Source organism: Somniosus microcephalus, chromosome 14, assembly GCF_052327205.1.
Source record: "Somniosus microcephalus isolate GS21.2 chromosome 14, FLI_Smic_1.0, whole genome shotgun sequence".
NCBI lineage: Eukaryota > Metazoa > Chordata > Chondrichthyes > Squaliformes > Somniosidae > Somniosus > Somniosus microcephalus.
The window spans coordinates 11,255,187-11,283,102 of record NC_141000.1 but is presented as its reverse complement, the minus strand read 5'-3'; the positions used below and the strand labels follow the sequence as shown (position 1 = coordinate 11,283,102).

The 27,916-nt window shown below is 45.7% G+C and overlaps 1 protein-coding gene across 1 annotated transcript in view; it reads left to right on the top strand.

Annotated features, from left to right (window-relative positions):
• cnksr2a (connector enhancer of kinase suppressor of Ras 2a) overlaps positions 1 to 27,916 on the top strand; it is a 775,384-nt gene that overhangs the window by 680,027 nt on the left and 67,441 nt on the right. The window contains exons 21-22 of the mRNA XM_086006247.1: positions 4,885 to 4,985; positions 8,851 to 9,361. Of these exons, the coding sequence (XP_085862373.1) occupies positions 4,885 to 4,985; positions 8,851 to 9,361 (612 nt within the window). The remainder of the gene's footprint in view (positions 1 to 4,884; positions 4,986 to 8,850; positions 9,362 to 27,916) is intronic.

The window sequence follows — 27,916 nt, the reverse complement described above, 5'->3', positions numbered from 1 at the left end:
CCAAAAGCAGTGCTGTCCTTGCCTCCCTTCAGCTGCCGGGTTTCCTGAGGCACACATAATTTGCCGCCTCGTGTGTTTCTCTTTTTTTGGTCTATTGCATTTGATCTGAAATTAAGTCTTCAAGCACCAGTACAAACATGATATTTTTCGAAATTCTTCAGTGGTAGATGGGCTGTGGTTAAGACTGAAGCAGGTGGTGTTATGGAGATAGAAATAGGCATAGAAATTGCCATTTCTGACTTTGGTTGGGGCCGTTTCAGTGGTTTGGGAGGGGCAGAAACCTGATTGTCAGGGTGAGGCTGGTTCTGGACCCAAGTGCAGACAGACAAGGCGAGAAGCAGGTATGCAGTCTTAAATAAAAGTACTTTACTAGAATCACACAGGTAAACAGTACAAACCTAGGAGCTCAAGACAAGCTACCACTCGGCAAATGGCTTGTCAAGACTGAGCACAGAGGGAAGAAACCACAGAACTTAAATACAAGCAAAAACAGGTGAAACCAATAACCTGATAAAAGGCAGTTAAGTAATAAACACAGGAGAAACTAGTAACAATTAGCAAAGGGAAAAAAACAAGTGAAGGTGCCATCTAGGGGTTACTGAGGGAACTAACCGGCACCCTCACACTGATGGATTCAAAAAGGGAGTTACGAGAGAGGTGGGCATAAATGTTGGAGGTAACAACAAATTCAAGGGCTTTGGAGCAGAAAGGGAGGTTGGAGGTGGGATGGTAGTTAGCGAGGACAGAGAGGGCAATGATGGGTTCTCAGGTCATAAAAATCCATATGAAGGTGAGAGATATGTACTGCACTACACTAGATTTTACACATGAGCAAAATGCTGACCTTAGTAAATTCATGCCAAAATTGGACTTGCATTGAGCATGTAAGGAGCACTTTGAGGCTGGTAATAAGTTGTACAGAACAGGGGATTGCCCAGGCTCAGAACAGTGGTGCCACTACATCAGTTTGGGCTCATTCAAATGTAAGTCCCAATTGAAAGGTAAGTGTTCTGATCCACCGTGCTCCCCAATCCCCTCTCCTGTCCTGTGTTCTGTTTGTACAAAAAGTTTGTTTAATTTTGCCAGAAGCTCGTGAGTATTATTTAGTCATCAGAAATCAATTTGCGGTAATACCTGATGTGGATTATGATTCAGAATGGAAATGAGACATTATGGGACACAATACCGTAATAATGTTGTATGTTATTGTACTACTTGGTCCCAGTGACTGTGCCTTCCCCTCTTCAACCATCCCCTAGTCCACTTCTTCCTCAGACCATCCCCTAGTCCCCTTCTTCCTCAGTGCCCACCTTTCTCCCCTAGTAAAACACTCGTAAGGACTGCTATTTAAATATAAATTCTTGTGCTATAAATACTAAAAGAGCCCAATTGGATGTTAACTGTGGTGATTGGTGAAAAATGAGGTGTTAAATTAGCCCAATTAGTGTCACGGGTGTGGGGAGCCACGGGGCCGTGTAGATACGGGGCCGTGCTCTCCGGGCAAGGTAGGTTCTGGACCCAAGTGCAGAAACCAGGCTAGAGGCAGGTAGACAATCTTTAAGGTACTTTACTAGATTCACACATAACTAGATTCATACAAGGAACACAACAACATACATAAGAACTCGAGACAAGTTACAAAACGGCTAGTCAAGATAGGAACTCAGGACAGCTTCCATGAGGCAACCTACTTGTCCATACTGAGCTGGGATAAGCTTACCACAAGCGCAACCAGCTTGCCGAGACGAGACTCGAGACAAGCTATCACGAGGGGCTGCCACAGGGGTAACAGGCTTATCAATACAGAGCTCAAGACAAGCGCCAACATGGCAACACGCTAGTCCAGCCCAGCACCTTATCAAGACTAAGAACAACAAGAACACAGACTTAGATACATCTTAAATACAGAGCTCGAGAACCATGGCAGCCAGCTAGTCAAAGCCAGCAGCCACAGAGCAAAGGCTAGTCCCCGGTTCCCCGGTTAGGACTGAGCACAGAGGAAAGCAACCACAGAACTTATATACCAAGAAAACCAGGTGAAACCTATGAACAGCTAACAGGCCGTTAAGAATTAACACAGGAGGCTAGGAACAATTAACAAAGGGCTAGAAACAAACAAGTGAAGGTGCCATCTAGAGGTTACAGAAGGAACTGACTGGCACCCTCACAATTAGAGGAACAATAAAAGGACCAAAATTTGGTGTGGGGAAAACAGAGAACATAACCCTTTACCGTACTGAGTAAAGACATGTTCTATGCTGTAACGGTCAATATAATGACTTGTTTGTTCCACTTCATTAAAAGCAGAATAGGTCCAGAATTCTTTTGTCATTGTAAACCGTGGTGAATTACACCAGAGGAACATAAGAACCAGAGTAGGCCACTCAGCCCTTCCAGCTTGTACTGCTGTTCTATTCAATCATGGCTGATCTGTACCTCAACTGCATTTACCCACCTTTGATCCATGTCCCTTGATACCCTTACCTAATGAAAAGTTGTCAATCTCAGTCTTAAATATTTCAATTGTCCCAGCATCCACGGCCTTTTGGGTGAGAGAATTTCATATTTCCACTTCCCTTTGAAAAAGTGCTCCCTGGTTTCACTTCTAAATGGCCAGGCTCTGATTTTAAGAATGCGTCCCCTTGTTCTGGATTCCCCCAACAGAGAAGATAGACTATCTATCTACCCTATCGAGTCCCATTATCATTTTAAACACCTCAGTTAGATCATCCCTCAATCTTCTGAACTCAAGGGAATACAAGCCAAGTTTATGTAACCTGTCCTCGGAATTTAACCCCTCCAAGTCTGGGTATCATTCTGGTGAATTTGCGCTGTACCCCTTCCAAGGCCAATATGTCCTTTGTGAAGTGGGTTGCCCCAAACTGAACACAGTACAGGAAACTTTTTTTTATCCGGCACGGACGGGACCGACGTGGTGCCGGTTCATCAAAAATTCCGGATAACCGAACGCTATAGTAAAAGGTAGGGCGAGCTGACAGCTCCGTATAAAGCAACAAACCCTGTTGCTTAGCAACAAGTGTAGAACAATGGCCACACGTTCCAAGCGTCTCTGTAGCTTAGCAACAGCTGCAGCCACACCCTTGCACAGCAACAGACGGAGGAAGGCAAATACAATATGAAGTAAAACCCACTCCTGAATTTTGCCGGTTAACCGAGATTTCCGGTTATTTAGGTGCCGGTAAATCGAAAGTTTCCTGTACTCCAGATGGGTTCTGACCAAGGATCAATACAACTGAAGCATAACTTGCTCCCTTTGTATTCCAGCCCCCTGAGATAAAGACCAACATTCCATTAGCCTTCTTGATCATTTATTGTACCTGTGCACTAGCTTTTAGTGATTTTTGTTCCTGGACGCCCAAATCTCTTTGCTGCTCCACAGTTCCTAGTGGCTCGCCATAAAGAAAATATTCCGATTTGTCTTTCTTGGATCCAAAGTGGATGACCTCACACTTTGCAACATTGAACTCCTACTGCCACAGCTTTGCCCACCCTGTTTGTCAGTCTATATCCTTTTATAACTTTCTGCTCTCAACCACACAACTTACTGTGCTTCCTAGCTTAATGTCATCTGCAAACATGTATATACAACTGTCTATTCCTTCATCTAAGTCATTAATATATATACAGGAAACTCTTTGGTATCCGGCACCGACAGGACCAGCGTGTTGCCAGTTGATCAAAAATTCCGGATGACGGAGAGGGTTATCTACCGAGGCTATTTTTAACAAAGAAAAATTTAAAAAATCAAGAAATGTGCAGTATACAGTGATTGGGTGCTCGCCTACAGAATGTTGTGTTAAATGGATGGTGGAAGATGCTTGATTAAGTACAGTACTGCCAGTTGAGGGTAATGCAATGCAATGACTACCAACAGCGTGGGAGACACACAGTACCCCTGTAAAATGGCGGATCAGAAGAGACTACCAGCAGCGCGGGAGAGTCAGACTCCTGTTACAGGGGTATTGAGGTGTTCCGACGTCCGACAGCGCCAAGAAGCCGAGTAGTGGCAGTTTGGAGAACTACCCCCACTGACTAACTCGGACACCGCGGGAGACTCGGACTCGGCAACATTGCCGGTTATTGAGGTGTTGTTTCCAGAGCGAGAATTTTGCCAGTTAATAGAGAATTCCGGATATTTAGGTGCCGTTTAAATGAGAGTTTCCTGTACAGATCCCTGGGGAACACGTCAGTCAGAAAATGAAAACTTTATCCTTACCTCCCAACCAATTATCGACCCATGTCACAAGGTTATCGCCAATTCCATGGGCTTTTATTGTTGCTAATAATCTCTTGTGTGGAACCTTATCAAATGCCTTCTGGAAGTCCATATTGACAACATCTGTAGACACTCCCCTATCTACCATGTTAGTGACCTCATAAAACACATACCTGGCATGTGCCCAGAAGAAATGCAGTATAAAACTGGAAATGACACCGGTCAGTTGCCATTGCAAACATCTTCAGTAATTCAAAACCTATGTCGTGACGCTATAACTACTCAGTGCGTCTCTTTTCATTTTTGTGTGGATGGTACACGGATTAAGAATAGTGAATTCCCAACAGATTGCTGCAAACTATGTGGGTGCAGATCTTAACACCATGTTCACAATAGATGCTTAGGTCTGAACTGTGACCAGTACAAACAATCTGTAGGGTTAATGTTGCATTATGTACATGGTCAGCAAAACCAGCGCTTAAACAAATTGCCATAGACTGGAATGAATGGGTTTCCTTCGAAATGTATCTGTAAAACATTTGAGCTTTGGTGAAATAAACTTTACCAGAAAGCATATAAAGTGTATGAGAAATTCTAAATGTCACTGTGTGTTTTATTTTAGCAATTAATTTTTTTTCTCATGGTAGATTATTGGAGTGAAAGTGAACAAGATGATGCAGATACCCCATCAACACCCAAACAAGAGAGTCCACCACCTCCCTATGACACCTACCCTCGACCACCTTCAGTGAGTTTTGTTTTTGTAGCTTTGGTTTGTGTTGTAGTAGGAAAAATGACATCTGTTGCTTCTGCAAACCTCCTGGTTGATAGTATCAGTTGATGACAAATCTCCGCACTCATACCAGAGATATCAAATAAATTTGATCAGGTCACTAGGAATAGAAAGCATGAAAAATATGAGCTTGGAAAAATGTTAATTTTCAATTTGTTTGCATGTTCATTGGCTGTAGGACCCCCAAAAATAATTTGGGCTTTAGTTTACAGTTGACAAATGGATTTAACTGGACTGTGCACATTAAGTTAATGAAATTGATCAAACTGTTGTGGATGAAGGCAGATGTAAATTTTAGGAATGTTTTCTGTATGGCAGCCTGCTAATATTGTAGTCAGAATGCTCGCTTCACTACCATTTACATAGATTCGTGAATGAATGTATAATGGCCCTGAAATTAGGATCGGGGGCTTGCCGCGCGTGCAAGCCCCCGATGTGCACTCACCCTGCGCGCCGACATCTGAAGCCCGGGCCTGCTTGCATTTCCTGTCACTGGCCCGGTTCAGATGTCGGCACGATGCGCTTACCTGATCCAGCGGCGTAGTTAGTGCGATGTGCCGGCTGGGATCAGGTGAGCACTGTGCAGCCAATCAGGGGAGGGGAAACTCATTCATGAGTTTGATAGTAAGAGCTGTCAAACTCATGAAAAGTATGGGCTGCCAAAACACTACTTTAACTTTAAATAAAATTAAAAAAAAATCCCACTGATTAGAATAACTATAAATAAGTTTTTAAAAATGTTTTAAACAATTAATCAATTTTTTGAAAAAAATAAATTTTTTAAAAATAGGGTCTAAAACTAAACTTACCATCCTGTAAATTCTTTAAAAATAACAAACCTGTGGGAAAAAAATGTCTACATTGTACTAAAAGCCCACTTACCTGAAAAACTAAATACTTACGTCTTGTTTTTCCACGCGTAAAGACCGGAGGCCTTTACACGCGTGCAACTCTGGGGGGAAAAAAGGAATTTTACTGCGCACGCGCTGCCTGTGCAGTCGCGCACGTTCTGCCTCTGAACCCCTTCGTTCAGAGGACAGGAAATGCCGGTTTTCCCCGCATGCACTGTGCATGCTGAAAACCGGCATTTCCTCCGGCCAGACGCGTGAGTACCCCAACCATACTCACGCGTTTGGAACGGAATTACTGGGCCATTAATGTTCAGTAGCTCCAAGTCTGCTGGCAGGTCCAGGAAAATTCCTCCCCCTCTTAAATTGACTAAGTTTGTAAACTTTCAACTCGTGCACCTTGACACGTAAAAACAACGCTAATATTACTATAATCCATGTCCTAAAACATCAGGAATAGCTTTAATACTGCAACCTTCAACTTCAATATAAGAACATAAGAAATAGGAGCAGGAATAGGCCATTCAGCCCTTCGAGCCTGCTCCGCCATTCAATGAGATCATGGCTGATCTTCTGCCTCAACTCCATTCACCGGCCCTATCGCCATATCCCTTGATGCCTTTACTAGTCAGAAATCTATCGACTTCTGTTTTGAATATACCCAATGACTGAGCCTCCACAGCACTCTGGGGTAGAGAATTCCAAAGATTCACCACCCTCTGAGTGAAGAAATTTCTTCTCATCTCAGTCCTGAATAACCTACCCTTTATCCTGAGGCTGTGGCCCCTGGTTCTAGACTCCCCAGCCAAGGGAAACATTCTCCCAGCATCCACCCTATCAAGCCCTGTAATAATTTTGTATGCTTCTATGAGATCCCCTCTCATTCTTCTGAATTCAAGAGAATACAGGCCTAGTTTACATAAGAACATAAGAAGTAGGAGCAGGAGTAGACCATACGGCCCCTCGGACCTGCTCCGCCATTCAATAGGATCATGGCTGATCCGAACCTAGACTCACGTCCACTTCCCTGCCCGCTCCCCGTAACCCCTAATTCCCTTATCAGCTAGGAAACTGTCTATCTCCGTTTTAAATTTATTTAATGTCGCAGCTTCCACAGCTCGCTGAGGTAGCAAATTCCATAGATTTACTACCCTCTGAGTGAAGAAGTTTCTCCTCATCTCAGTCCTGAAACGGCAGCCCCTTATTCTAAGATTATGCCCCGTAGTTCTAGTCTCACCCATCAGTGGAAACATCCTCACCGCATCCACCCGATCAAGCCCCCTCACAATCTTATATGTTTCGATAAGATCGCCTCTCATTCTTCTGAATTCCAATGAGTAGAGGCCCAACCTACTCAACCTTTCCTCATAAGTCAACCCCCTCATCTCCGGAATCAACCGAGTGAATCTTCTCTGAACTGCCTCGAGAGCAAGTATATCTTTTCTTAAATATGGAAACCAAAACTGTACGCAATATTCCAGGTGTGGCCTCACCAGTACCCTGTATAACTGAAGCAAGACTTCCCTGCTTTTATACTCCATCCTCCTTGCAATAAAAGCCAAGATTCCATTGGTTTTCCTGATCACCTGCTGTACCTGCATATTAACCTTCTGTGTTTCATGCACCAGGACCCCCAGATCCCTTTGTACTGTAGCACTTTGCAGTTTCTCTCCATTTAAATAATACCTTGCTCTTTGATTTTTTCTGCCAAAGTGCATAACCTCACACTTTCCAACATTATATTCCATCTGCCAAATTTCTGCCCACTCACTTAGCCTGTCTATGTCCTTTTGCAGGTTTTTTATGTCCTCACTCACTGCTTTCCCTCCCATCTTTGTATCGTCGGCAAACTTGGATATGTTGCACTTGGTCCCCTCCTCCAAATCGTTAATATAGATTGTAAGTTGTATAGTTTACTCAATCTCTTCTCATACGACAGTCCCGCCATCCCAGGAATCAATCTCGTGAACCTTCATTGCACTCCCTCTATGGCAAGTATATCCTTCCTTAGGTAAGGAGACCAAAATTGTACACAGTACCCCAGGTGTGGTCTCACCAAGGCCCTATATAATTGGAGTAAGACTTCTTTACTCCTGTACTCAAATCCTCTTGTAATGAAGGCCAGCATATCATTTGCCTTCCTAATATACATTAAGTATGGTTTTTAAAACGTTTAAATACTTGGGCTCATTCTGATCCTTTTTCTTTCTATTTTTCTCCATATTTTAACTATTTTTACCCTCTTTTCCAACTAATGGACCCTATGAAAATAAAGTATGTTCTACATATTTAATCTTTTTTTCTCCTAAATTTTAAAATATTTTGAATTCTGATTTATGTTTCCCATTGCCCATTTTGCAGACGGGACCAACTGTGAAATTTGCTGTTTAACTAAAAAAGAGTTTCAAGATCCATCAATAATCTGGTGAAGAACCAAAGAGTAACGTGGTCCAAGACTAGATGGATCTTTGACGTGTTTTTCAGCATCAAACCGGAAGGGTTCTGCTGACCAAATACAAATTGGCCATCGTAGCTAAAGGCAGGACTAACAACCATTTCATCACCTGTGTTTCACACTGTGAATCAGATTAATTCCTAATTTTGCAAACCACAAAAATTACTTGGTAATCGGGCATCAAATCAGCAAATTAAATTTTGTAAAAAAGATGACTACAAAATCTTGCTCCTCACCCACCTGGTAATCCTCAATCTGCTTCCTGTCTGGATTAGAATCCTTACAACACTCTCTGACATTGCGAAAGGATTGCACAAGTAGAAGTATTTCAGAATTCCTCAAAACACTCAATAATTGATGGTTATTAGCATTAAAACTGTGTTCATTTAGTTAGGTATGATGATAATACTCTTTGGTAAGTGAAAACAGTTATTGAGAAATGAATGATGTGGCCTCATTATTAATAGCACAATCAATGTTTATATTTACTTATTGATCATTATATTATTGCTTTAAGGTGAACTGTGCTAGTCCGTACATTGAACCGAAGCACAACAGACTGTCCTCTACGGAGACCTCGCATTCTCATTCGTCCCATGAAGAATTCCGGCCAGAACATTCAGGAGGTACCGAGTCACCTGTTCGTAAACCGGGGGCTTGGGAACGACGCTCGTGGCAGGATCTAATAGAGACTCCGCTGACCAGTTCAGGGCTGCACTATCTCCAGACTCTTCCTCTTGAGGATTCTGTGTTTTGTGAAGCAGGCTTACCAACACCAGAACATCGGAGACAGTCAACTTTACCAGCTCAGAGGTGCCAGATCCAGGATCACTATGGACCTTTCCCATTAGCAGAGGGCGAACGATGGCCAGGAATAAATGGTGGAGGAGGTAAACCGCGCAGTTTCACACTACCTCGAGATGGTGGATTCAGTCATTCCTGGCAGAGCTCCTCAATCTGTGCCCTTGGAGCTCAGGCCGAACTGGTTCAGAAACAAGACATTAAAGAAGAAAAGCAAGAGGAAAAAGGTAAGGAGCATGTACCACCCTTAACAGCTCAAATTTAAAAAAAATACAATTCCTTGAATCTCAATTGCAATTACAGGAAACTTTCGATTAACCGGCACCTAAATAACCAGAAATGTCGGTTAACCGGCAAAATTCAGGAGTAGGTTCAGGTAGCTTTTATTACTTTTTTTACTCCATTTGTTGCTGTGCAAGGGTGTGGCTGCAGCTGTTGCTAAGCTACAGAGACGCTTGCAACTTGTGCCCATTGCTCTGAAGCTGTTGCTAAGCAACAGGGTTTGTTGCTTTATACGGAGCTCTCAGCTCCGTATCTTTTACTATAGCGTTCGGTTATCCGGAATTTTTGATAAACCGGCACCACGTCGGTCCTGTCCGTGCCGGATAAAAAAAAGTTTCCTGTATCCATTTTAAAACTTACAGGATTTTAAACAATGGGAAATTCTATGAGAGTATGTGGTTAAAGAAACTGACTAAGATTAAATTAGGTGCTCAGTCTGCAAAGAATCTGATAGATTAAATTCTGAATTGAAATTCCATTGGATTTAGTAGTAAAACTACATGGAGTGGATTATTTCCTCTATGCGCTCAGATGTGTTTTAAAAAAAATTGTAAACCCCTTCTTCGTAACAGGTTTACAATTTAGCTACACATAACCCACAGAGAAAGTGTTCCTCTGTGGAGTCTTCTTCAGGTGCTGGGGGCTAATATGGGGTAAACCAGACAACAGTAGGTACACAGAAACAATTGCTTTCCATCAAAATCTAGAAGATAAACTCAGCATCTGAACAGCAGCTGCAGTAGATACTTGCATACAGTTGACTTGTAAAAATAATTTATAGATTTTCATTAATTTCCTTAATACTTTGTATGTATCAGGGACTAATCCAAAAAGTAATCTCTTCTATGGCCAGAATCCATTTGGTGAGACTTGAGGGGGAAACGAAATGATATTGCTCACTCATTTGTTTATATAACTTCATTGGGGCAGTAATTCCTCCCCAAACGCATGAGTACGGAAGGGGTACTCACGCGTCTGGCCGGAGGAAATGCCGGTTTTCAGCATGCACAGCGCATGCGCTGAAAACCGGCATTTCCTCTCCTCTAACCCAAGAGGTGAAGAGGCTAGCGCGTGCGCTGTAGGGGGCAGCGCGTGCGTCTTGGATTTCCTCTGTTTTGGGGGATTTGCGCATGTGTAAAGGCCTCCGGTCTTTACGCTTGTAAAAAGCACACGTAAGTATTTATTTTTACAGGTAAGTGGTGTATTAGTGCAATTTAGAATTTTTTTTCCACAGGTTTATTATTTTAAAGAATCTACAATAAGGTAAGTTTAGTTTTAGACCCTTTTTATTAAAAAATTATTTTTTTCAAAAAAAAAAATTATTGTTTCAATTATTTTTTTTAACTTATTTATACTTAATTTAATGATTGGGATGTTTTTTAAATTTTTATTTAAAGTTTAAATAGTGTTTTGGGCCCCCGTAGTTTTCATGAGTTTGACAGCTCTTACTGTCAAACTCATGAATGAGTTTCCCCTCCCCTGATTGGCTGCACAGTGCTCACCTGATCCCAGCTGGCACATCGCACTAACTACGCCGCTGGATCAGGTTAGCACAGCGCGCTGACATCTGAACCGGGCCAGTGACAGGAAATGCAAGCAGGCCCGGGCTTCAGATGTCGGCGCGCAGGGTGAGTGCAGATCGGGGGCTTGCACGCGCGGCAAGCCCCCGATCCTAATTTCAGGGCCATTGTCTTGCACATGCCTCCATCAATATGATCACTTTGAAAAAGCTGGCAAACATCGTGGATCCTTGAATGTACAAGTGTCATGAAGGCACTTTCACTGTCGCCACACAGTTACCATGCCTCTATCTCCTGGAGATGACGCCGCGCTGAAACAGATGTCCCATGACAGGACGTCTCCGCTCTAAAGCCCATCAAAACTTTGTGGGCACCTGTCAGCGAGGTGAACGACAAGCACCGTTCCTTCGCTGCTAACAGGAAAATCCAGGCCATTATGAAAGAGTCACTGGACACCGGGGAGGTGGTGGTAAATTGGAAAAAGGCTAATTTGGTGCTCATTTTTAAAGGAGGGCAACAAAACGGATATGGGCAACTACAGAACCATCAATACAAAAGCAAAATACTGCGGATGCTGGAAATCTGAAATAAAAACAGAAAATGCTGGGCACACTCAGCAGGTCAGGCAGCATCTGTGGAAAGAGAAACAGAGTTAATGTTCCAGGTCGATGACCCTTCGTCAGAACTCTCGAAGGGTCATCGACCTGAAACGTTAACTCTGTTTCTCTCTCCACAGATGCTGCCTGACCTGCTGAGTGTCTCCAGCATTTTCTGTTTTTATTACAGAACCATCAATCTTACTTAAATCCCGTGTAAAATAATTGATTTAATTATCAGAAGTAAACTTGAGGATTTTTCTGTACAATGTCATCCTAGTAAACAGCAAGCAATATGAATTCAGATTGGGAAGATCCTGCCGAACCAATCTCCTTGACTTTTTTGAGGAAATATCATCCCAAGTGAACTGTGGAAGTCTGACTATGTGAGGTACCTGGACTTCTGAAAGTCAGTTGAAAAAGTTCCGCACAAAAGACTATGGGGGAGAAATTGGGTGAGTAGCGCCACCTGTTAGCGCCTAAAGAGGCAGTCAGTGGCTGTAGCGCCACTGGCTGCGTCTCCCGCGATATTCACTAGGGGCGCTAATGGTGGCGTTAAGTATTTGCGCTGCGCCGCCACCGATGACGTCATCGGTGTGCGCAGCGCCCCATTCGTGCCCCGTTCGCAATATTTGGTAGCGAATGCCGCAGTTGCGCCGTTCGCTACCCGCGCCCGGTTCACGGGGCCTTACTGTGCCGGCAGCGGCGCAAATTAAGGTGGAGGTGCGGGGCGGCCGCTTTTTTGGCGGCCGCCTGCCAGCATCTCCGTCCCCGGCCTCCTAACCCCTCCCCCCCCCTCCTGCGGCATTGCCGGTTGTTTCCCGAGAGCCCGGCACTTCTCCTTGGTGCCGGGCTCGTTTGCCGGCACTCGCGAGCGGGGATCGCGCTGTTGCAGGCACCTCCCCCTTAACAGTGGGAGGAAGGCCTGCAGTACCGCAGCGTGCCGTGCCACAGCGTGTGGCGCTGCGGCACGTTGCGCTGCGATAATCAGTTTCAGCGCCCTAAGAGGGACGCGGAGCGCCTCGAGCCTCGCCCCGTCTCCCTCGAGCAGCACTGAAACTGAATTTCTGGCGATCGGTATTACTCCGATCGCTGCACTAAATCCTGTGCTCAGGCGACTTTTGCGCCCCAACCCAATTTCTAGGCCATAAAGTCAAAGTTGTGGAAATTCAGGGTAAATCTTGGGGATGGATAAGGAATTGGATGAAGGGTAGAAAACAATAGGTAGTTGTTAAATGAATTATGTCAAGGTGGGGGGGGAGTGCTGAGTGGAGTGTCCCAGGGATCAGTGTTAGGACACTATTGTTTCTGATTTATATTAATGACTTGGAATTAAAAAAATGCAAAATGGTCAAATTTACAGATGAAACCAAATAAAGAAGACAGCCCAGAAATTACACAATATGCCAGTGGGCAAAACATTGTCAGGTGAAATTTAATACACACGTTTGTAAATTGCTACAACAACAATAACAACTTGCATTTATGTAGCGCCTTTAACATAGTAAAATGCCCCAAGGCACTTCAGAGGAGCGTTGTCCAACAAATGTTGACACCGAGCCACATAAAGAAATATTAAGACAGCGTAGGTTTTAAGGAGCAGAGAGGCGGAGAGGTTTAGGAAGGGAATTCCAGAGCTTAGGGCCTAGGCAGCTGAAGGCACGGCCGCCAATGGTGGAGCGATTAAAATCGAGGATGCGCAAGAGGCCAGAATTGGAGGAGCGCAGAGATCTCGGAGGGTTGTAGGGCTGGAGGAGGTTACAGAGATAGGGAGGGGCGAGGCCACGGAGGGATTTGAAAACAAGGATGAGAATTTTTAAATGCTGGACCGGGAGCCAGTGTAGGTCGGTGAGCACATGGGGTGATGAGTGAACGGTACTTGGTGCGAGTTAGGATACGGGCAGCAGAGTTTTGGATGATCTCAAGTTTACGGATCGAGCAAGGTGGGAGGCCGGACATCAGAGCATTGGAATAGTTGAGTCTAGAGGTAACAAGTGCTGCAAAAAGACAGGAAAAATGGGCAGCATAGCAACTCCATGAATGGTGTTGAAATAGCTAAGGATAAAGTCAAAGGAGACCTGCGGCTTTTAGTAAGTAACATGTCCAGTTAATGCAGAGAAACAATCAACAAATCCAGCAAAAACAGTAGAATACATGTCAAAAGAAGTAATGATAAAAGTGTATAGTCTGGGAAGACTACACCTTAAGTACTACAGGAAACTTTCGATTTACCGGCACCTAAATAACCGGAAATCTCGGTTAACCGGCAAAATTCAGAAGTAGGTTCAGGTAACTTTTATTACTTGCCTTCCTCGATCTGTTGCTGTGCAAGGGTGTGGCTGCAGCTGTTGCTAAGCTACAGAGACGCTTGGAACTTGTGGCCATTGTTCTGAACCTGTTGCTAAGCAACAGGGTTTGTTGCTTTATACGGAGCTCTCAGCTCCGTATCTTTTACTATAGCGTTCGGTTATCCGGAATTTTTGATGAACCGGCACCACGTCGGTCCCGTCGGTGCCGGATAAAAAAAAAGTTTCCTGTATATCAAGTTCTGATTACTGAGACACAAGGGCGATCTTCAAGCACTGGAGGCAGTGCAGAATAGAGTCAGGAGGGCCATTCCTCATGTTAGTGGTCTGAGTTATGAGGAATGGCTGGAGAACATTGGTCTTATCAGCCTTGAAAGGATATACCCAAGAGGTGATATTATTGAGGTGTGTAAGATAGTAAATGGTAAATAAAAGTTAAATCTGGAAAATCACTTTAAACTAAATTGCAAGAGTAAGCCAAGGAGCCACAGGTTCCAATTAGTGAAGGGAAAATTTAGGACTGATATCAGGAATACATGGAATTGACTTCTTGATAGAGTAGTGGAGGCAAAAACCCTGGAATCATTTAACAATTAGATGCTCTTAATGTTCTTTTAGCTGCACAACTTTTTATTTCCTTTTTCATTATCTGAAGCTTTCACAAACATGACGAAATTATCTCATACATTTGTTCAGTTTTATCTTTGTATTTTTTTAAAAGTTGTCCAGAATTGTATATTGACAAGCAAATGCAATGTTTTTAGACCTTAGATAGCATGAGACGGATTATCATAAACACTGAGGAGGCGAAATTCCCATCAGTAGCGCCTCCAGTGGGGAGGCGCTAACGGGGCGCAAATGGCTTTTCGCCCACCCACCCTAGGCGATAACCGCACCCCCTGCAAAATTCCACGGGTATCGCCCCAATCTTCTGCGCCTGGAGATAGAAATATAGAAGATAGGAGCAGGAGTAGGCCATTCGGCCCCTCGTGCCTGCTCCGCCATTCAATGAGATCATGGCTGATCATCCAAATTCAGTACCCTGTCCCTGCTTTCTCCCCATATCCCTTGATCCCTTTAGCCTTAAGAAATATATCTAACTCCTTCTTGAATATATTTAATGAATTGGTCTCAACTGCCTTCTGTGGTAGAGAATTCCACAGGTTCACCACTCTCTGGGTGAAGAAATTCCTCCTCATCTCAGTCCTAAATGGCTTACCCCTTATCTTTAGACTGTGACCCCTGGTTCTGGACTCCCCGCCATCGGGAACATCCTTCCTGCATCTAGTCTGTCTAGTCCTGTTAGAATTTTATAAGTTTCAATGAGATCCCCTCTCATTCTTCTAAACTCCAGCGAGTATAAGCCCAATCGACCCAATCTCTCCTCATGATCATGACTTCATCTCCGGGCGCAGCGCCCCGGTAGTGCCTCGAGAGAAAAATTCCCCCTCGCACCCCGCAGCAGCGCCGGGCGATGTCACCGACTGCTGCAGGGGTTGCGAACAGTGAGGACGGGCGCTCGCGGGGCACCATTTAAAGGCGCAGTGGCCGGCCGACATGAAAACAAATCGCCGATTATTTTTTTGTAAGATTTTTTTCTGAGCGCCGCAATCGGTCAGTCCAGCACTCAGCTCGAGGCTGATCGCGCGACACTCCCGCTCCAGCAGATGCCAAAATAAAAAATGCAGAGCTCGCAGCGGGGAGCCCTTCCCTTTAATTGAGGGAAGAGCCCCTGCAACGCGGCAGCGCCACGCTTGGCCACACGTGGCGCTGCTGAGCACATCGCCCCGGTTCGGGACATTCCCTGCCTCGTGCACTCCAAGAGACAAGTGGAGCGCTTGATTCAGCGCCCCACTTCCCTCTTGGAGCAGAAAATGGACATTTCTCAAATGTTTGAAAAGGTTTGCGCCTGGCACTAACTTTTCAAACATTTTTGACTTAGCGCCCCAAATGGCCCTCTGGGGGAATTTCTCCCCCTGAATTTTTCGGAGCTATGCAGTTTTTAATTTATAGAAATTGTGTAGCAAGCTTTGAGCTCATACTCTGTACTCGTCCCGTAGTTTCTTTACTAATTCATTCCGATATGAGGCAGAGTATTCCTAATTTTAGCTCCTGTGTTCCATCCCCTCCAAACTCCATTAAAAATGTGTTATGAGAACTGTCAGCTAATTACGTGGAGGGTGACAGAAGGATTGGCTGTTTAATAATCTTTTTTTTTAATGTAACTCTTTTAAGAGCAGTTTAAGTAAAATTTTTAAGAAAGATGATTCATTTTCAGTAAATGTTTTTTGTACTTTGTTTGGTAGGCATTTTGCAATTATTTGATCTTTTTATACAGCTTATTTGAATCTGACAGCAGTTCATTACCACAGTTATGTTCTGTACGGTATAGTTAAAATGTGTTAGCCACTAAGTATTCAGAGCACGCTCTCTCAACATTTTTCAGCATTTATTCATTCCATTGTTTCATTGGAAGAAGGCGATGTTTTGTAATGGCTCTGTCTGTAATCAGGAACTTGTTAATTCAACTAAAAAAAAATACTTCACCAGATTTTAATCAAACCCAAAATTTCTGAATTAGTACTGATTAGTATTTATCTTTTCATCCCATCATCGACAGAAAATGTTTTCATCCTTGGAAGCCGTTGTACTGCTTTCCCCGAGAGTTCAGGCAGATAATTGGCTCCATATCTCTGTTACACTTGGATAAATTCACTGATCCCACACTCACGCCAGTAAGTCACGCTCAAAGGCAAGCACAAAAATCATTTTTTTAAACAAATAAACAAACACCTGGCTATTTAAAGAGGGCTCCTTCCGAACAGAGGATAATATTCGTTCAATTTTTTAAAAAGCTAATAACAATTCCACGATGTAAAATAAGGGCTTATTAGCAAGTTAGATGACCTGTTCGCATCTTCTCTGTGAATAACTACAATGCTCGGTCCCCTGTGTTCTAATCATCAGAAACACTTTACTGGCACTATACTGTTGTACCCATTTTCCAACCCACACTCCTTTCTAATTTGATTCCCCGCTGCAGGCATTGGATCCCTGAATGTGCCCATCTATTTGCAGCCACTTGGAAGTATTGATTGAGAATAGCCCTAGTTGGATGAGATAATTTAGACCCCAGGATAAGCGTCTATTAGATCCAGATTCTACATCAATGCTATTTTTAATGATTGCAAGTCGAGGGACCTAGCATGGAAGCTATTCAGAGAAAACAGGAACAGGTCCTCTAAGTTGATTTTGAGGCCCAGTGTTTCTTTATAAAATCTAAATCATATGAACTCTGTTCAAAAAATGAACTGATATTGTCCTGGTTGCAGGAGCAGCCCTTGTTAAATAGCCTGGTTTTTATGCATTTAAAAAAAAGCAAGTTAAATACTTGTCTTTGTGTTGAATCTGCCCAGTGAGAAACCTGGACCAGACTCTGTTAAAGCTGCCAGCACAAAGCAAGTGATTTGCATTTGCATGACATACCTTAAACTTACGACTTGAAGAAGAATTTGCTATTATGATCCCCACTACAAACACAGCAGCGTTTACATTGGTGCTGGGAGCATCTAAATGCGAACACATTTGGGGGTTTTTTCAGCCAGTTTTCTCTCCTCTTTGAAAGCGCGGACTCGTGTTGGGTCCTGTTACACTAGTGCAGGTGGCACTTTGCCCATTCTTCATAGGTGTGCCAATGAGGTGAGTGTTGGTGACTATTCAATCATTGGGAAAGGGCGTATCGAAGCTCCACCCAATCATATCCTCAACATCCGAATTCCAAAATACACCTGTTCCAGCAGGGATCACTGGATCACAATTAAGAATAGATTTTTTTTTGTATTACTTCTCCAGCTGCCCCAGCTGCACTCAACCAGTCGCTGAAGGTAAGCATGCAGGTGCAGCAGGCGGTTAAGAAGGCAAATGGTATGTTGGCCTTCGTAGCGAGAGGGTTTGAGTACAGGAACAAGGATGTCTTGCTGCAGTTGTACAGGGCTTTGGTGAGACCACACCTTGAGTATTGTGTGTAGTTTTGGTCACCTTATCTGAGGAAGGATGTACTTGCCATGGAAGGAGTGCAGCGAAGATTCACCAGGCTGATACCTGGGATGGCAGGAATGACGTATGAGGAGAGATTGGGTCGATTGGGCTTATACCCGCTGGAGTTTAGAAGAATGAGAGGGGATCTCATCGAAACTTATAAAATTCTGACAGGACTGGACAGACTAGATGCAGGAAGGGTGTTCCTGATGGTCGGGGAGTCCAGAACCAGGGGTCACAGTCTAAGGATAAGGGGTCACAGCCATTTAGGACAGAAATGAGGAGGAATTTCTTCACCCAGAGAGTGGTGAACCTGTGGAATTCTCTACCACAGAAGGCAGTAGAGGCCAATTCATTAACTATATTCAAGAAGGAGTTGGATATAATGTCTTAAGGCTAAAGGGATCAAGGGGTATGGGGAGAAAGCAGGGACCGGGTACTGAATTTGGATGATCAGCCATGGTCGCACTGAATGGCGGAGCAGGCTCGAGGGGCCGAATGGCCTACTCCTGTCCCTATCTGCTATGTTTCTATGGAACAATTGTGGATCACACCTGGGGAATCTTTCTGGTTGGTAAGGAAAGCCAGTAGAGATTTGTTAAAGGCAAATCGTGTTTAACCAACTTGATCGAGTTTTTTGATGAGGTAACAGAGAGGGTTGATGAGGGTAATGCGGTTGACGTAGTGTACATGGTCATCAGGACCAGATGGGATGCATCCTCAGACACTGAGGGAAGTGAAGGAAGAAATCGCGGAGGTACTGGCCACAATCTTCCAATCCTCCTTAGAAACGGGGGTGGTGCCAGAGGACTGGAGAACTGCAAATGTTACACCCTTGTTCAAAAAAGGGTGTAAGGATAAACCCAGCAACTACAGGCCAGTCAGTTTAACCTCGGTAGTGGGGAAGCTTTTAGAAACAGTAATCCGGGACAAAATTAACAGTCACTTGGATAGGTGTGGATTAATTAAGGAAAGCCAGCACGGATTTGTTGAAGGCAAATCGTGTTTAATCAACTTAATTGAGTTTTTTGATGAGATAACAGAGATGAGGGTAATGCGGTTGACATGGTGTACATGAATTTCCAAAGGGTGTTTGACAAATTGCCACATAATAGGCTTGCCAGCAAAGTTGAAGCCCATGGAATAAAAGGGACAGTGGCAGCCTGGATACGAAATTGGCTAAGTGACAGGGAACAGAGAGTAGTGGTGAACGATTGTTTGATTGTTTTTCAGACTGGAGGAAGGTATACAGTGGTGTTCCCCAGGGGTCGGTACTAGGACCACTGCTTTTCTTGATATATATTAATGACTTAGACTTGGGTGTACAGGGCACAATTTCAAAATTTGCAGATGGCACAAAACTTGGAAGTATAGTGAACAGTGAGGAGGATAGTGATAGACTTCAAGAGGACATAGACAGGCTGGTGAAATGGGCGGACACGTGGCAGATGAAATTTAATGCAGAAAAGTGTGAAGTGATGCATTTTGGTAGAAAGAATGAGGAGAGGAAATATAAACTAAATGGTACAAACCTAAAAGTGGTGCACAAACAGAGACTTGGGCGTATGTGTGCATAAATCATTGAAGGTGGCAGGGCAGGTTGAGAAAGCAGTTAAAAAGGCTTACGGGATCCTGGGCTTCATAAATAGAGGTATAGAGTACAAAAGCGTGGAAATTATGATGAACCTGTATAAAACACTGGTTCGGCCCCAACTGTCCAATTCTGGGCACCGCACTTTAGGAAGGATGTGAAGGCCTTAGAGGGGGTGCAGAAAAGATTTACAAGAATGATTCCAGGAATAAGGGACTTCAGTTACGTTGATAGACTGGAGAGGCTGGTTCTCCTTGGAGCAGAGAAGATTGAGAGGAGATTTGATAGAGGTGTTCAAAATCATGAGGGGTCTGGACAGGGTAGATAGAGAGAAACTGTTCCCATTGGCAGAAGAGTCGAGAGCCAGAGGACACAGATTTAAGGTGATTGGCAAACGAACCAAAGGCGACGTAAGAAAAAACTTTTTTATACAGCGAGTGGTTAAGATCTGGAATGCACTGCCTGAAAGGGTGGTGGAGGCAGATTCAATCACGGCTTTCAAAAGGGAGTTGGATAAGTATCTGAAGGAAAAAAATTGCATGGCTACGGGGAAAGGGCGGGGGAGTGGGACTAGTTAAAGTGCTCTTGCAGAGAGCCAGCACAGCCTTGATGGGCCGAATGGCCTTCTTCTGTGCTGTAACTGTTCTATGACTCTATGGGGGAAAAATTCGGCTGATTTGCGCCCTAAGAGGGTGCTAACGGGGCGCAAAGCAACTAGTGCCCGGGCGCGGCACCGCTAACGCCTCCCGCGAAATTCAGCGGGAGGTTAGCGGCAGTGGTAACCGTTAGCGCGCCGTGCAGCCAGCGATGATGTCATCGCCGTGCGCAGCGTCCCGCTCGCGCCCCGGCTGCGAACTTCGGTAGCACCCCCTGACTTACCGCCAGACGCTATGTCCGACAGGGTAAAGGGGGCCTACCTGCGGCTGGGGCAGCGCTAATTAAAGGGAAGGTGCCGGGCGGCCATTTTTGTTGCTGGCCGCCTGCCAGCACCCGCCCGCTATGCCATCCCCGGCTTCCTCTGCAGCACACCCCCACCCCCCGCGGAGTGCCGGTTGCGCTCCGTGATCCCGGCACTTCTCTTGAGTGCCAGGCTCTTTTGCCGGCACTCTGATCCCTGGTGATCCAGCTGGGCCCCTCCCCTTTAATAAGGGAAGGGAGGCCTGCAGTACCGCGGCGCGACATGCCGCAGCGCGTGACGCTGCAGCACATAGGGCCGCGATATTCACTCGCAGCGCCCCAAGAGGGAGGCGGGGCGCTTCCAGTAGCCTCGCTCTTGGGGCGCTACCGGTGAATTTCGGTGAATTACTAAAAGTAGCGCACCGGTGAAGTTAGCGCCCCAAAGGGGGCGCGACCCAATTTTTCCCCCATTGATTCTAAGGCTCAAATGCACATTGGGCAATGCAGTTACCAACTGATCCACTAGGGGGGACCTTAGCACCATCAATAATTTAAGATGAAAGCAAAATACTGCAGCTGCTGGAAATCTGAAATAAAAACCGAAAATGCTGGAACACTCAGCAGGTCAGGCGGCATCTGTGGAGAGAGAAACAGAGTTAACGTTTCAGGTCGATGACCCTTCGTCAGAACTGGAAGATACTAGAGATTAAACAGCTTTTTAAATAAATATATTTGCGTATATACAGGAAACTCTTTGGTATCCGGCACCGACGGGACCGGCGTGTTGCTGGTTGATTAAAAATTCCGGATGACGGAGAGGGTTATCTACCGAGGCTACTTTTAACAAACAAAGAGTCAGACTCCTGTTATTGAGGTGTTCGGACTTCCGACAGCGCCAAGAAGCCGAGTAGTGGCAGTTTGGAGAACTACCCCCACTGACTAACTCGGCCACCGCGGGAGACTCAGACTCGGCAACATTTCCGGTTATTGAGGTGTTGTTTTCAGAGTATGAATTTTGCCGCTTAATAGAGAATTCCGGATATTTAAGTGTCATTTAAACGAGAGTTTCCTGTAATAGGGACCTGACCTCTAATAAGTACATCAATTTGAGGTAATTAGGCTTTCCTAATACAGACTATAAGGAACATTCCAAAGACTCGGTTCCACATATTTAGTACCTTTAAAGGAAAATGCCACTCCGCTATAAGTCTAACTATTGCAGAGCGTTCCAAACAATAAAACAGGTGGCGTTGTTTACTGACAAGCTGCAACAGAATCTTTTAGGTACATGTTGGGGAAGTGTATTTGCTAAGGCTTGTGTTTTCTCTTTTGATTTACTGCACTTTATTCCCAAATTAAAATCATGATCTCAATTTAGACCAAAGAAATGCAGTATTAATTCTTAATGATTCATCAGCATTCCACCAACACAGTACAGTACAAATCTTTTAATTTAGCTATTTAAATGATTTTTTAATGCAGAAAACCAGTCATATTTGGCTGTGTTAGCCCAACTAATCATCAAATTGTGTTTTTCGCTTAATGATTAATGCTATGTTTTTGCATAAATGAAATCATTTAGTATGAAAGCCACTGTGCAAAAAAAGGCTAAAGATCAGCATAATGACACCCTCTGAATGATGCGTGTTCCTCCGGGCAGAATCGAGGTTTGAATAACAACTTGAGACAGAAGTGCATGGACCCCGTTACAGCTCTCAGCCACACAGGCTAATAGGACCAAGGTTCAATTCCTGAAAATGTGTGGAATCAGGTAGCCTCCAGCAGGGCAGCAATTGGAGTGCAGCAGTTGGCCTGAACACTTCTGGGCCAGGGAGGGGGAAAGTCACCATGGTTCCTGCTCCTGCTTTCTATCCAGGTATTCCCCCCTGGAATATGTAGGCGTGGATCGGATCGAGCTTCAGCAAAATGCTCTTCGCGATAAAGCACCCTGCTGAGACTCAGGCCTAGAAATTCAGTTAGGGGCGCCCAGCTCGCCTGGGCGCCGGAATGACCGCTGCGCGCAGAGCCACTTGCACCAGCGGGAAATTCACTTTCAGCGCCCCAAGTGGAAGCCGACCGCTAAACAAGGGTTTCGGCGCCCCACTTGGGGCGCTGAAACTGAATATCGGCGTGCAAAGTGCCGCAGCGCCACCCGCTGCGGCACGGCAGCCTGCGGTACTGCAGGCCTTCCTCTCAGTCTTAAGGGGGAGGTGCCTGCAACCGCGCGATCCCCGCTCGCGAGTGCCGGCAAATGAGCCCGGCACCAAGGAGAAGTGCCGGGCTCTCTGGAAACAGCCGGCAATGCCGCGGGGGGGGGTGGTGTAGGAGGCCGGGGAAGGAGGTGCGGGCAGGCGGCTGCCGAAAAAGCGGCCGGCCGCACCTCCACCTTAACTCGCCCCAGTACCGGCACAGGTAGGCCCCGTGTACCGGTCGCTGCTTGCGGCCGGCGCGGGCGAGGCGGCAGCAACCAAATATGGCCAGCGGGGCGCTGCGCACACCGATGACGTCATCGGTGGCGGCGCAGCGCTAATGGCTAACGCCGCCATTAGCGCCCCGTTAAATATCGCGGTAGGTTTGCACAGTGGCGCAAAAGCCCTCTTTGGGCGCAAACTGGTGGCGCAGGCCACTGAATTTCTAGGCCTCAGTCTCTAGTCTCAGAGGTGAAGACTGAGTGAGATGCCAGAAGGATGCAAATGTCCATGAAACTGTTTCACAGCAAGGATCAGCACACTCAAGAGAGGAAACGGGGGCAGGGGTGGGGTGGGGTGGGGGGGGGAAATAAAATTAAAAGTGCAGGTACAGTCTACTTGCCCAAATGAATCAACCCCCCTCCCCCATGAATATTCTTACCACACTTGTAACTTAAATTCCACTGTGTGCTCATAGATCCATGCTAATTAACAGCAGATTCCAGGCAGATGAGTCTTGGACCTTGATTTTAACTCCGGGCTGGTTTTTGGCGGGTGTGGGGCAGATGAGCTGGAAACTCGCCCGCTACTGCAGAAATCCAGCCCGGGAGATTCTAACTCCTGGCCTCATCAACGATCCGCTTCCTGCCCGGCACTCAAGACAAGTATGGAGAAGGGGGTTTCCGGGAGGGTCATATGTACAAAACGCTAGTTAGGCCACAGCTGGAATAATGTGTGCAGTTCTGGTCGCCACACTATAGGAGGGATGTGATTGCATTGGAGAGGGTGCAGAGGAGATTCACCAGGATGTTACCTGGGTTGGAGCGCTTCAGCTATAAAGAGAGACTGGACAGGCTGGGGTTGTTTTCCTTAGAGCAGAGAAGGCTGAGGGGGGACCTGATTGAGGCGTACAAAATTATGAGGGGCATAGATAGGGTAGATAGAAAGGAATTTTTTCCCTTAGTAGAGGGGTCAATAACCAGGGGGCATAGTTTCAAGGTAAGGGGCAGCAGGTTGAGAGGGAATTTGAGGAAAAACTTTTTCACCCAGAGGGTGGTTAGAATCTGGAACTCACTGCCTGAAAGGGTGGTAGAGGCAGGAACCCTCACAACATTCAAGAAGCATTTAGATGAGCACTTGAAATGTCATAGCATACAAGGCTATGGACCAAGTGCTGGAAAATGGGATTAGAATAGACGGGGCTTGATGGCCGGCGCAGACACGATGGGCCGAAGGGCCTCTTTCAGTGCTGTATAACTCTATGGGCAGGATTTTCATTGGGCCGTGGAGGCGGGATTGGAGGTGTGTGGGGGGTTAAAATCGCGAAATCGGGGGGCATGAACCCATCCCGCCCCCAACCCACCTCCATGCCAGTTTCAAAGGAGACGGATACCCGACCTGTGCTGGGTGCCGCCTCCCCAAGGCGGGAAGGGGATTAGTGCCAATTAACTGCCTGTTAACAGGTAGTTAACAGGCAGTTTTTAGCCTAATCCCTATTTTTATTGCTGAAGTGTGGGATTCCCAACGGCTCCAAACCACGCCAAGTTAGCGAGGCGGACCGTCAGGCTGAAAGGCTTGGAGGGTTCGAGTTGTCCGGTGTTCTGGTGAGTGATTGGTGCATGAGTGCAGAGGTAAGTGTGTTTGGTGTGTGTAAAGTGTTAAAGAAGTTTTACTTACCTTTACTTACCTTTACAGCCTTCCTTCCTTCAGGTCTCGGGAGTCCCTCAGCTCACCGGCACAGAAAGCAGAATGGCCGCGAGCTGTCAAAAGTTGCAGCATTCAGCTTTCGGTTCCGGAGAGATCTCTAAATCAGCCTGAGAGGAAGGAATTAACCTGGAGTACAGATTGTCAGTGTTTGACAGCTTCAAACAGCTGTGAAACGCTGATATTTCATCTGTCAAAAGGTCTTGGCAGATGAAATGTCAATCTGTGACGTCACCTGTTGCCGGGTGGCCCTTAATTGGCCTGCTGAGCCCACTGGGTGGGCTCAATAAGGTCAATCAAGTAAAAATCGCGTGGGTTGGCCACAACTCGATGGAGGCGGGACTACAACCCCAAAAGTTGTAGTCCCGCCTCTTACACGCCTCCAGTATCAAAATCCAGCCCCATGACTCTATGACTATATGGGAGGGGAGGGATGGGGGTTTGAGGCAGGGCAGGCTTAAGCTTTCCTTATCGGGCCCGAAGTAGCACTCATGCTGCTCCTGGCCCCATAATGGAAAGTTAAAAAAACTTACCTGTTTTGGCCTCTTCATCTTCCCGGCAGGTCCCAACTCTCTTTCGCCTAGTGGCTTCTCCACTCTGGCCTGAGTTAAAATTGCAGTCAGGGCCCAATGGACCCCAATCTGCAAATTTGAAGAAGAATCTTGCCAGCTTTGGGCGAGTGTATTAGCCACCCATTTAAAAGCTCACAAAGAAATCTGGGTTGTTGGCTCAAGGGCAGGTAAGTAACCTGGGAGATTTTAACTGCCGGGTTTCTGCCAGTCCCTTCTGCCTTTTTCTCCCACGATGATTTGCCTGCAGTTACCTCTACTACTCACCTCACACAATGAGAGGCTGTTGCACCAAGATAGATCAAACATGCTTCTGAATGGAACAGCTACTTTGGCCCCGATATAAGCTCAGAGATGGGGGGGTGGGGGGGGTTATTTTGAGGTCGGGAAACCTGGAATAATGGGTTTCCCTCAGACCCTGCCAAATTTAATGGCTGGACATAATTAACATTTTTTAATTGCCATTTCCCAATCGCAGCCAGACAGATTGAGAGGCTGGCTGGCTATCGGGTGGGTAGGCCTTCAGCACCAGGCCGCAGCCAGGGAGCAGAGAGGAGGGAGGGCACGATTGGGGGCCTCAGGTGGAGATCGGAAGGGTCGCTGGTGGAGGAGATCGGAGGCCTCGGGGTGGGGAGGGAGATCGGAATGGTCAGTGTCGGGGGCCGGGAGATTGGGTCAGTGGTGGGGGGAGATCGGAAGGGTCAGCCTCAGTGGGGGGGGAGATCGGAAGGACTTCAAGAGGGAGATCTGAAGAGTCTGGGGGGAGATCATAAGGGCCTGTGGAATGGCACTTACCTCCTGGATCCAACAGTCCTCGCCTCCCTTTAGCCGACGGGTTTCCCGAGGCCTGGAAAGCTCGGCTGGCCAGGGTTAAATTTAAATTGGTGGTTAATTCTGAGGCGCGCAGCCGCATTATAATATTTAAGTGACCAACCTGCCTCCTACAAGCGGGTTGGTTGCCTGGAAATGGGCCGTTTGGGTCGGGTTTCAGATTCTTTACATTTTTACATGCCACCCAACCCAAACCCACCCGTTTTTGGGTTTAAAATTCCCCCCATTTAATGCTCGCCCTCCCTCCTGGAGCTGGTGTTACTGTGGCGGCCTCTTTAGCGGCCCAACGTTTCTTACTCTGGAGTGCCAGTATACTTATTTATATGGAGACAGGGAATACTCTTTTATATCCTGGCAAAGTCAGCCGATGTTGATTCCCAAAGCTAATCTATTCTTGCCCAGTCTCTTATTTCCTGTTCAGATTATTATCTGAACGGCAATAGATTGGGAGAAGGGGAAGTGCAACGAGACCTGGGTGTCCTTGTGCTCCAGTCGCTGAAGGTAAGCATGCAGATGCAGCAGGCGGTTAAGAAGGCAAATGGTATGTTGGCCCTCGTAGCGAGAGGATTCGAGTACAAGAACAAGGATGTCTTGCTGCAGTTGTACAGGGCCTTGGTGAGACCACATCTTGAGTATTGTGTGCAGTTTTGGTCACCTTATCAGAGGAAGGATGTTCTTGCCATGGAGGGAGTGACGTATGAGGAGAGATTGGGTCGATTGGGCTTATACTCGCTGGAGTTTAGAAGAATAAGAGGGGATCTCATTGAAATTTATAAAATTCTAACAGGACTAGACAGACTAGATGCAGGAAGGATGTTCCCGATGGCGGAGGAGTCCAGAACCAGGGGTCACAGTCTAAAGATAAGGGGTAAGCCATTTAGGACAGAGATGAGGAGGAATTTCTTCACCCAGAGAGTGGTGAACCTGTGGAATTCTCTACCACAGAAGACAGTTGAGGCCAACTTATTAAATATATTCAAGAAGGAATTAGGTATATTTCTTAAGGCTAAAGGGATCAAGGGATATGGGGAGAAAGCAGGGACAGGGTACTGAATTTGGATGATCAGCCATGCTCTCATTAAATGGCGGAGCAGGCTCGAGGGGCCAAATGGCCTACTCCTGCTCCTATCTTCTATGTTTCTATGTTTCAAACAATTATTTCTCTTCCTGATGCACTTACAGCAGGGGTTCTTCTCTGGTGTCCTTAATGTCTCTTCCACCTTGCTCAACCTGCTGCAACAGATAAGTGGTTTCACATTCCATTTTAAAATAAAATCTCTTATTGCACTCATTTGTCTAGAAATATTGGTGTTTACTTTGGACTGGATCTTGCTGGAGTGGGGGCAACTCACGGCGTACGCCATTAGTTAGACTTTTTTCTGCACCCCTCAGCTCAAATTTTTGTTGTGGTGTGGCATAACTTGCTGGAAATGCGCTAACAGCGCAGCGAGGGCAACGGGGCATCTGGGACCTTAGTGAACAACGGGACCAACTTGTATCTCCTCAACCAATGAAATTTAAGGATTGAGAAGAAACAGAGGAACGACGGAGAAGGAGTCAAATCAGGTACAGAAAGAGAAATAAAGAGAGGGAAAGAAAGATTCAATTAAGAGAGAAAGAAAAAAAAGAGACAGAAAGGAAAAGTTAGAAAAAAATTTAAACATTTAAAATTTGACATTTTTAAAATCTCTAAGAACAATTTGCCACCTGAAGAAATGAGACTCCACAGTTTAAGTTGTTGCCTTTTGGGGTCAGAGAGGTTGATTAACATTGTAGGAACAAATATCATGTCCTTAAAATGGTACCTACACTCTTAATCACCAGATTTAACTTCTGTGGCGAGTTTAATGAGCAACTAACGTGAAAATCCAGCAAGTTCTTAAAAATAACGGGGAGGCCAACGGCAAGATGCTGATTGTGTGAAGCAAACGGCAGAACGATGTAAATTGACCAGCGTGTTCTGGAGATTCGCAACTCACGGCGTATCCTTTAACCCTCCCTGAACTTGCTGGCCAATTTGCACATTAATAACGACGTGCG